This window comes from Rhincodon typus, chromosome 46 (genome assembly GCF_021869965.1).
Source record: "Rhincodon typus isolate 14 chromosome 46, sRhiTyp1.1, whole genome shotgun sequence".
In the NCBI taxonomy this organism is placed as follows: Eukaryota; Metazoa; Chordata; class Chondrichthyes; order Orectolobiformes; family Rhincodontidae; genus Rhincodon; species Rhincodon typus.
The window spans coordinates 9,979,277-9,990,046 of NC_063377.1; the positions used below are offsets into that span (position 1 = coordinate 9,979,277).

The window sequence follows — 10,770 nt, forward strand, 5'->3', positions numbered from 1 at the left end:
CCCTCCCCTTCCCTCCCCACCCCACCACCACCTCTTTCCCTTCTGCTCCAGGTGCTGAAGAGAAAGTGAAGACAGAGCTGGGTGTCAATTCTTCTGTAGCTGCTAGTCCACCTTTCTGAGCCCAGCAGCTCCTGGCTAGTACAGTCAAGGGTGGCACTGGGGTGAGGGGAGTTATGGTGAGAAGTTGGACGTTTTCTTGTTCCCGAGGATCCCTTAGCCATGGCAGCCACTCCCCCTCCTGATGTCTTATGCTGCTCCGGAGCCTCGTCCCACCAGCACCCACTCTACCCCCCCTCTATTGTGCCCCTTCTCCACAGACACCTCTACTTGCCCGTTAATCTGTAGGGTTTTCCAATTGCTGGTCACCTGCCAAACTCCATTTGTACCCCCTACCCGGACAAACTGCGGTTTTATCAGGTATTGGGGCTGAGGGATAAGAGTGATGAGCTCTGCCACTGCCTCCTCTCCAGTTGTTTATGTTGAAGCTGCTGATTGAAAATGACAGTTACCTCATTAACATCGTACTCCCTGAGGAAGTGGTGGATTTTTTTTTCAGTCCTGGGTTGCAGCTGTAACTCCGGGACTGGGTGCGTAGCAGTGGCAGTTGGAGCAGCTCTGTTGGTGTGGATTTATCCTGGTGGGATCTGGTTACAGGTTGCACACCAACTGCAGCCAGTGACTAACTTTCCAAGACCCAGCATATGATCAGGTTGCAACACAAACATTGTCCTTCTGAATATTTAAACACTCAACATCTTATCGCTTTCTTTGTTTGGTCGAAAGTGAAAGCAGCTGCTTGTGGTTTGAAAGTGTCACCCGTATTGATTACCAGAGCTGTTCACTGCAGATTGAGAGCTTAGATTCAGAATGAAGCTCCTCTACACTGTCCCCATCAAACACTCCCAGGAAAGAGTCTGCACTGGGTTAGCTAAAGAGTAAAGCGCTCTCTACTCTTTTTTTTAAAAGGGAAGTAAATGTCCTTCGATATCAGGACAGGGATAGCCTGGGGTTGGAAAACTCTACATTGTCCCCATCAAACATTTCCAGGGGAGGAACAGCACAGGGGCTACGTAAAGCACAGTCTACTCTTTTAAACTGAAAGTAAAGCTCACGTGACGCTCGCAGAACAGGTACAACATGGTGTAAACACAGAGTAAGGTATTTCTGCAGATTTTTTTTATTGCATCAAAAAGGAACAAACCACAGGTGGGGATCCTGAACATAGAGGAGTGTTTTGTACATAGGTGGAATCTACGTGATTAAATTAACCATCTAACTGTTAAATCTGTATCATTCTGTGTCACCAAAATTGGCCTCGATGGTGATTTGATTGTCACAGATCACAGGTCACTAACCCCCTTCCCCTTTTCATAATCCCATTTGGTGGCTGAATGTGAAATCGGGAATTCCCTGGGAGTGGGAATACAGCCAGGATATTAACAGGATACTGAATGGTTCACCGGCTGAGCCTGAGCAGGGTGAGGCTGGTTCCTGTCAGGCCCTCAGTTGCTCAAAGAATGGATTTTCCTCTTCCTTGTATCCGTTCTGAGGCCGGAGGCGTCCCATGGTGGGTTTACTGATGCACGGGATCTTGTGATTGGCCTTCATAACAACTGCTAGAAGACAGGAGTTAGGTTGCTGAATGACTTCGCACCAGTCAGGGTAATCGACGGGCTGAGAGACTCTATAAGGGAACACAGATTGTGAGAGCATATCCCACAACTCGCACCACAGACTGCAACAAGTACAGTGAGGTTACATACCCCATCAAACACTCCCAGGGCAGGGACAGCACAGGATTAGATGCAGAGTAAAGCTCATTCTACATTGCTCCCCCCCACCATCAAACACTCCCAGGACAGGGACAGCACGAGGTTAGATACAGAGTAAAGCTCCTTCTACACTGTTTCCACCCCCCCCCCCCCATCAAACTCTCCCAGGGTGGGGACAGCATGAGGTTAGATACAGAGGAAAGCTCCCTGTACATGCGCGCTTCTCCCCACCCCCGATCAGACTCTCCTGCTGTTTTGGCTTCTACTCACTTGTCACAGCAGCCGACTCCAAAGGGGTTCAGGCAGATACATTGGTAACAGTCTTCATTAATCCAAGTGTCTCCAGTCTCCAAGCTGACACCTTTGTGTTCGCAGGTGGCTATATAGAGAGAGAGAGATAGATACGGTTTGATGTAAAACGAAGCTGTTTCTCGGCCCTGTTGGCAGCATATCCCCCATTCCAATACCCCTGGTTTATAGAGATTACTTTCACCTTTGCCATTGAAGAAGCATTCTCCAGCAGTGTGTATGGCGTGAGGAAACAGAACCAGTGCTAGGCACAAAAATTTCACTGCACACTTCAGCAGCAGCAGCATCATTGCATAAATCAGTCAACCTTTCTGGCTGTATGTACCAAATCACCCTATCTGTGCCCTTGCCCGTCTCTCAACCTGTTGGCTTTCCCACAGCCTCTTCCACTCGCTATCTCTCTGTCTTTACCCTCTTCACGATCCTGTTGTCACTGGTCTGTGTTATCCTCGCAGTTCCTCACCCTGTCTACCCCCTGTCCTTCCCACAACCCCTATCTGCAACTGTACCTTAGTCTTGTGACAGACAGTACACTCGCTGTCTCCCTCTCTCCTTCACTAATTTCTATTTGTGATACTTTAAGTTGTCAAGTATTTCCTGCGTCCTGGGAGGTAAATTTGTTTTCCAGCTGCCCTCTTGTTCCTGTCTTGTCCTGTCCTTCCCCCACTAATTCTGTGCAGTCCCTGTCTCTCCTCTATTTATACTGGCCCGTTGTTCTATCCCTCCCATTTCTAAGTGTTTGCTGTGAGTTGAATCATAATGGACTGTGTGCTCACACCATCTGTCTTGGTGATAAGGCCAGGTTCTTCCTGACCTTTTATTTATTGGCAAGTGACAGGGCTGCAGGTGACAGCAGTGATGGTAGATAGCAGAGCCTCAGAGTGACATAGAGACCCCTCAGTCCTGTCATCGGAACACCAGGTCCTCTTATCTGATACTTGCAGCATCTACTGTGCATGCTACCGATGATGACAAGTTACTAAGTTCGTAAGGTAAATACTGGTACAAGACCCATCATCTTTGACACTGGATGTGGCATCTTTTACTCTGGCTGGCAGGGTCTAGATTTAACATCTGATAGATGGCTCAGAGGAATAGGTGTATGCCATTAAGCCTACCCTGCCATTGTAGACTGTGACTGATCGTCTCTGCATGGTATTCTTGCATTACCTCCATATTCCCTAATGTCATTACTTTCCAGAATCCTGTTGATTTTGTTTTGAAGCTGCTCAGTCATTGAGGTTCCACAGCCCCCGGGGCAGAGAATTTCATCGATTAACCTGCTTAAATGTGAAGAAATTCATCAGCTCAGTGTGAACTGGCCTGTCCCCTTTTCCTGTCATCAGCCAGGAGCGACGTCTGATCTCCCTCTAATCCATGTCGTACCCTGAGAGGATGTTGTGCTTGAGTGAGATCACCCCTCAGAAAAGTGTGGACCTAGCACTGATCCTTGTACCTGGCCAGTAACAACCTGCTACCCTGAGAATGATGCATTTGTGAAGACTTTTCAGATTCTTTGTGAATAAAATAGGAGAAGGATTGTTTTTAAAACTAAGGAGTGGCTGCACCTCTGAAAACAAGTTACTGGAGCTCATTGAGAGTTGTCTTTGTACTGCTGCTTTGTTCAAGCAGTGGGAGAGGAGAGATAAGACACCTCACCACCGGTGGTATGTATGTGCAGAGTGAGATTCAGCCAGCAGCAAGTTACTGATTGGTCTGTGCCAATGTGAGATGCCAGTGCGATAACAGCACTTTGGCTTCTGGGCAGGGGAACACTTTGACTGTTGACAATATAGGGCGAGAAGTCCCAGGACTGCTGGAGGAGTAGGTTCTGAGTGTCTCCATCATTCTGTGGTAAAAGTTCCTGAAGAAAGCCAGTTATTTTTTCCCACCAGAAGCCCTTAATCAGTAGCTGAGAGACTTTGTATTTCATGTACCAAATGCGCTGTGCCTGCTATGAAGTTAAAGATCATGAAGATTGGAAAACAAGGTCTGGGTAAGCAAAGGAATGTCTCCATACCTAACCCTTTAAATTGTGTTCCCAGTTTTTTCCCCTCCTCTACCATAGCACTTTTTTGTTGTGTGTGTATAGGGGTTTTAAAAGGGCAGATAAAGTTTCAATGAGTAGAAGTTGTATCTTGATGGTGCACAGCTTCGCTTACCTGTGGATAGAATTTATTTATTTGTAATAAACAGTAGTTTTTGTTAAGTATGGGAGCTTGGTCAGAGTTTCTTTTGTTATCCTGATTTCTGCAGACACATAAATTGGGGACTGTGTGTACTTTCAGCCATTACATTTTGCAGTGCCTACTGGAAGTAGTGGGGTTTGAGAATCAGCACATTTCCCAAGTGGCTGGGGACACTGTTTATTCCTGCTCTGTTTCTGCCTATCAATCCATACTCGTATATCTCCCCCCATGCCACACAGTCTAATTTATTTACTAACCACCTGTGAAGGACCTCATTTACAACCTTCCAAAATCCAAATACACCACATTCACTGGTTCTCCTTGGTCTATGCTACATGTAATGTCCTCAAAAATTTCCAACATGTTTCTCAAACCATAAGAATAGAAAATGGCTGTTCAGCCCATCACACTGGCTTAAACTAGCTGCCAGTTCTAATCCCACTTCCAGCACGTCTGCAGCCTTCAGTAGTTCAGGGGACAATCTAACTTTTTCCAAAATGAGGGTTTCTGTCTCCACTGCCCACTGGGTGAAATAGTTTTTCCTCCTGTTCCCTTTGACCTTCCTCCCAAACACTTTAAATCTGTGCCTCTGGTTACAGACCTCTCTGCTAGGCTAGATACATCTTTCCCATCCAGTCTATCCAAGCCCCTCATTAATTTGAACTCCTCAAGTGAGTCATCCCTAAGACGCTTGTGTTCTGGAGGAAAACAATCCTAGCTTAATGACTCTTCTCTTACAGCTTGGTAACAAGTTTGTAAATCCCCTGTGTAAATCCTTCCTGTAATGTGGGGACCAGAATTGTCCACAAATCTCCACCCGTGACCTAGTGTCTCATACAGTTACATCACTGCTGTAATACCTTGCCCTTTGAAGGAAAGCAGCTCATATGTTTGCCTTGTCCACCTGCTCTGCCACCATCAGGGAGCTGTGGACATGCACTTGTTCCGACTTCCCTTATCCCTCTCAATACCACGTACCCCTGGTATTTATTATGTATCCCATTGCTTTCTTCGTTTTCCATTTGTCACTTTTCCACCTACTCAACCAGACACCACTGATATCTTACTGCAGTCAATAGTCAGTCTTTTCATCAACTACCTGGCCAAATTTTCCCTACAAATTTCCTAGTCATACCTTGAAGCCCTGTAGAACACTGGAAACTGCTTTCCACTCTCATACATATCCATCAAGCATTGTCTGTTGTTTCCTGTCATTGAGCCAACTCCGCCACGTTGCCCATGGGCTTTAACCTTTCTGACTAGTGTGCTGTGAGACTTTTTTATCAAATGCCTTACTAAAGTCCATGTAGACGACATCTGCTGCGCTTTCCTCATTGGTCTAACTTGATACTTCCTTGATAACTTTAATTAAACTCAGTAAGACATGACCGTCCCTTAATAAAGCATGTGATCCTGCTTTAACTCCCTCAGATAATAAGAACTGCCGATGCTGGAGTCAGAGATAACACAGTGTGCAGCTGGAGGAACACAGCAGGCCAGGGAGCATCAGAAGAGCAGGAAAGCTGATGTTTCGGGTCAGGACCCTTCTTCAGAAATGGGGGAGGGGGAGGGGGAGGGGGAGGGGGAAGGGAGTTCTGAAAATAAATAGAGGGGAGGGGTGGGGCTGGGGAAGGTAGGTGGGATGGTGATAGGTCCTGATTTAATCCATGCCTTTCTAAGTGACAGTTTATCTTCAGAAATGATTGTAATAATTTGCTCAGCACTGAGATTGGAGTGACCAACCAATATTGATTTGACCCATCCCCTGCATCCTTTGCAAATAGTGGCAAAACATTCACAGACCCCCCCATCCTCTGGTATCTCACCTGCATCCAGTGAGAATTGCAAAATGATTCTCGGGGCATCTGCTATTATCCTCCTTGGCTTCCTTTAATTCCGTAGGATACAATTTTTTTAATCCTCATGAGTTATCCACCTTTTAGGCCTGCTCTCCAGTACTTCCCTGTTTATTTTATTGAACATTCCACCCATTTCTTTAACTGCTAGTAACACCCCTTTTGTGAGAACAGGCAAAATAGTCACTGAGAATTCAGCCCCTGCCAGAGGAAGTGGTGGAGGCTGGTACAATTACAATGTTTAAAAGGCATCTGGATGGGTATATGAATAGGAAGAGTTTAGAGGGATATGGGCCAAATGCTAGCAAATGGGACAAGATTAATTTAGGATATCTGGTCCACGTGGATGAATTAGATTGAAGGGTCTGTCTGTGTGCTGTACAGCTCTATAACTCTGTTCTAGCATTTATCTAAGCCCCTTGATCTCATGTAATCTTCAACTTTTTTTTTCTTACATCCATTTTGCCTTAGAGGAATGTTCTAGACCTTCCAGTATCACTTCAGACATTAGCCACTACCTGTTAAAGCTCTTCAGGTATTCTCCCAATCCATGGTAACCAATTTGTTTCTCATAGCGCTCCATTTGTTTGAACAGATTCAATACCCTTGTTTCAGAATGAACTATATCTTATCGAAACTTCATATAAACGTTTATTATGGTCACTATTTCCCAAAGAGTCTTTTTACATCAAGATGGTTAATTAACCCCTTTCCTATCACACGACACTAAATCCAAGACAGCTCAATTCTTAGTTGGGTCTTCAACGTCCAGCTCCATCTCATACACACCCCAGGAATTCATCCTCTGCACTTAGGGCTGATTCGGTGAATCCAATCGTATACAAATTAAAGTCACCCACTTGTACTGTATTGCCCCTCAAATATTTTAGTTTATAATGTGCCCAACAAATTTCTAGCATTACAGTTTGGTGTTCCCACAAACAGCTTACACTGATATTTGCGTCTCATTGCTGTTTCTCAGCTCCACCCAAAAAAGTCAGAAATGCTTTCCTCAGCAGGTACCCACCACCTCTGGAAGGTAAACCAGAGACTGCTATCACTGTTTAAGCAGAGTGTTTACTCAGCTTTTGTAAGCAGAGATGTCATCCTGTCTCTGAAATAAACTGAAACAAAAGAGCTCCAAGCATCACTGAGGCCAGATAGTAACATTAGTAACAAGGAACTAAACATAGTGGAAACTGGCTACATGACAGCAACTCTACACTGTTCCCATTTTCACTCACAGCACAGAGTTAGCGACAACAGTAAAGGTCCCCCTGACACTGTCCCCATCAAACCTTAACAGGACCGTGACAGCACAGGGCTAGATACACAGTGAAGCTCTCTCTACAGCACAGGGTTTGATATGGAGTAAAGTTTTGTCCACAATGTCCCCATCAAACAGTCCCAGGACAGGGACAGCATGGGGTTAGATAGAGGAATGTTCTCTCTATTTTAAACTGAAGGTAAAGCTCCCCTCTGCTACTTCAGCCCTAAATAGTTGTCAGTGTGACCCCGCAGTCTACACAGCCTGAGAGTGACATTTGATTTCAGCCTCTTTATGTTCTGTGCAGCAGGTTATTTTCCCTGGTTTGAGAGAATCACTTCTTGGGATCAGTAATCACAGGTTCAGGGTGTGTGCTGGTGAATTACACCCTAAACCATCAACTTTGTTACAGAAGGCCATGTTTAACAAACACGCGCACACACACACACACACACAAATCACCTTAACCATGGAATCATTTCTAATGGAGCCACACAAGGGTGGCTGAGGCAATAATTGTCGTGTATTTTGATCGTGGACTGAACAGATGATTGGATTGAATTGGTCGGAATGCACTGGATCGGAGGCAGGTCTACACAGAATGCTAGATAGTACTGGTTCTAGTCCTCCACTCTGTTCTTTCCTGTTTGTATTCAGTTGCATCCACAGTCTGTCAGAGTGTTTGACATGAGACAGCAAACACGTCAAATTGATTCGATTTGTCTTCGGACCTTTTCAGAGGCCAGTCTGTCTAGTGCTCTCTGACGGTGAATGACCAGTACAGCGAAGATGACAGATAGTGTGAACATGGTCCCTTCGAATCTCCAGAATAGAGTCTCCTCCATCAGTGTGGAGCGGCAGCTGCAGGGGCACACAGTACAGCATTCTGAAACAGGCTCAATGGGACAGGTCAGAGTTGCAAACGGTCCACACGACAAATGTGCAACTGAATATTACCATCCACCCCACCTCCATTCCAGACACGGCAATCCACATCATCCCCATGAACAAAGAACCCAGAAATTTCTACCTTTTATATTCCTCTCGCTGGGACTCTGAGCAATTGACCTTTTCCACAAATCCTGTTCTGCTGCAGGCTTCTCGGGTTTTCTATAAACAACACAGAAGTCAGGCTGTGAGAATCAAATCGCTCAGCTGTCTCATTCCGCCATGTCCCCCCACCTGCCCAACAGGGCCCCAACCCCCCCTCCTAACCCCAAACTTCCAGCTGTGGCCTTACAGGACACTTACCACCTCAAAACGTGTGCACTCCTTACAGCTCTCTGCCACCAGGAACTGCTCAACCTGCCAACACGGGGCATCTGAAATGGTGCTCACTGTGAAGAGATAGCAAGATGGAACTACAGGGACAGCACAGGGCTCGGCACAGAGTAAAGCTTCCTCCACTCTTGTAAACTGAAAGTAAAGCTCCCCTCTACGCTATCTCCCATCAAACACTCCCAGTACAGGTTTAGCAAGGGGTTTGATACAGAGTAAAGGTCCTTCTACTCTTCTAAACTGGAAGTAATAATCCCCTCTACACTGTTCCCATCAAATGCTCCTAAGGACAGGGACAGCACAGCGCGAGATACACAGTAAAGCACCCTCTACACTGTCCCCATTAAACATTCCCAGGACAGGGACAGCACAGGGGTACATACAGAGTGAAGCTCCCTCTACACTGTCCCTGTCCAGCAGAAAAGGCAGTGAAGTTAATGTCTGAAATGTTCTACTCAGAGGACAATGGAGGCAGAGTTATTGAAGTTTTTTGTTAATCTATTCTTGGAATGTGGGTGACGCTGGCTGGCACAAGCATTTATTGCCCATCCCTAATTGCCCCTTTAGAAGGTGGTGGTGATCTGCCTGCTTGAGTCACTGCTGAATCCAGATGCTTTGAGACCCCACACACCACGCTGTGAGGGAGGGTTTACGCTGTGAGGGATTGATTCTTGGGTTCTGAAACATCTGCTTTGATTCTGGAATTCTCTTCAAATGCCTTTCTCCTTCCAAATACTGAGGATACCTTTTAAAGCTGAGCTCTTAATTACTTGTCCCAGTTACTTCCTTACATGCATCTTATAATGTTCGTGTGAAGCACCAGGAATGTTCTTACCCAGTAAGGTTCTAACAAAATGCCAATTGTTGATTTTGAACAAAGTAGGAAGGTACCTGAATCTTTTCCTCCATGTGATGTCAGGGATTCACTGAACCTGAAAGATAATAACACAAGGGTCATGACTGCCAGTATTTTACACATCATTCATACCAGCTCTGCTGATTTCCCTTTTCTGTAGGCAGGGTCACTGGACAGTGATCAGAAGCAGGATCCTGGCTGATTTATAAGAGTCATACAGCACAGAAACAGATCCTTTGACGCAACGTGCCATTGCCAACCAGGTTTCCCAAACTAATTTAGTCCCTTTGTCTACATTTGGCTCATATCCCTTTAAATATTTCCTATCCATGTACCTGTCCAAATATCTTCCAAATGTTGTAACTTTACTCACCTCTACCACTTCCTCTGGCAGCTCGTTCCATATATGCACCACCCTCTGTGTGGAAGAAAGTCCTCCCTCTGTCTAATATATGGATCATTAGCAGGCTGTTACTCTCCCAGAGTTTGACTTGTAAGTCAGTGAACATTTAATAGGGGGTTTGATTTGTAACTCACCGGATATTCAACATGAAGAGATAGAACAGAATGAGTAGAAATGACCGACTAGGGTTTGTGTGGCTCAAAGCCTGGCCATGACTGCAGCTGCTGATTGGAACCCGGGCCTCCTGTGATTCAGAATTCAACGACATGATTCGAGAGCAGCAAATGATACAGCCTACAACAGCCTGAGGACTCTCCATCTCGTCAGGCATCTGTATGGAGAATCCTTGTGATTGTTCCGAGCTGTGGAGCAGGTTTCTGCTAAATAACAACAGAGTGCGGGTAACGATGACAGGAATCTCCACCCACCCACCCAGCAAACATCGAACAACCCACTGTTCCCAATCCTCATCCTCAGGACCAAATCTTCTCCAAACACCCCCAAACCTGAGGGGCACCTACACAACCGCAACCCCCCCCCCCCCAATCTCTGGGGACACCTCTCCTCCCCTACACTCCCCCAAACCTGAGGGGCACCACCCCCCTACACCTGCCCTCCCAATTCCTCAGGGACACCTCTCCCCCCACAACCCCCAAACCTGAGGGGCTCCTATACCACCACGCCCCCTCCCCAATCCCTGAGGACATCTTTCCCCCCCACACCGCTCAAATCTGAGGAGCATCTCCCCTCTACAGCACCACCCCACCATTCCCCGGGGACACCTCTCCCCCACACACACACACACACACCCCCCCATTCCCCGGGGACACCTCTCCCCCC

At 46.3% G+C, this 10,770-nt stretch overlaps 3 protein-coding genes across 4 annotated transcripts in view; all 3 read right to left on the minus strand.

Moving 5' to 3' along the window:
- The window catches only part of LOC109924995 (leucine-rich repeat and immunoglobulin-like domain-containing nogo receptor-interacting protein 3), a 3,192-nt gene extending 2,577 nt beyond the window's left edge, over positions 1-615 (minus strand). Inside the window, exon 1 of the mRNA XM_020524976.2 lies at positions 510-615. The gene's annotated coding sequence lies outside the window, so the exon portion shown is untranslated. The remainder of the gene's footprint in view (positions 1-509) is intronic.
- Positions 616-1,154: 539 nt separating this feature from the next.
- Positions 1,155-5,669, minus strand: LOC125487893 (prostate-associated microseminoprotein-like). Its single transcript, XM_048620470.1, has 3 exons — positions 2,266-5,669; positions 2,043-2,151; positions 1,155-1,684 (listed from the first exon to the last, which is right to left on the minus strand). Exons 1-3 carry the CDS (start codon positions 2,369-2,371, stop codon positions 1,495-1,497), a joined length of 405 nt encoding a protein of 134 aa, XP_048476427.1. The 5' UTR covers positions 2,372-5,669; the 3' UTR covers positions 1,155-1,494.
- Positions 5,670-6,759: 1,090 nt separating this feature from the next.
- Positions 6,760-10,770, minus strand: part of jtb (jumping translocation breakpoint) — a 4,783-nt gene continuing 772 nt past the window's right edge. Inside the window, exons 2-6 of one of the 2 annotated variants that reach the window (XM_048620468.1) lie at positions 10,065-10,307; positions 9,563-9,603; positions 8,645-8,730; positions 8,424-8,503; positions 6,760-8,254 (exon numbers count right to left, since the gene is read on the minus strand). In XM_048620468.1, coding sequence (XP_048476425.1) covers positions 8,098-8,254; positions 8,424-8,503; positions 8,645-8,730; positions 9,563-9,603; positions 10,065-10,261 — 561 coding nt within the window. In that variant the 5' untranslated portion in view covers positions 10,262-10,307 and the 3' untranslated portion in view covers positions 6,760-8,097. Of the gene's footprint in view, positions 8,255-8,423; positions 8,504-8,644; positions 8,731-9,562; positions 9,604-10,064; positions 10,311-10,770 lie in introns of both variants that reach the window. The other variant, XM_048620467.1, reaches the window with a different exon arrangement.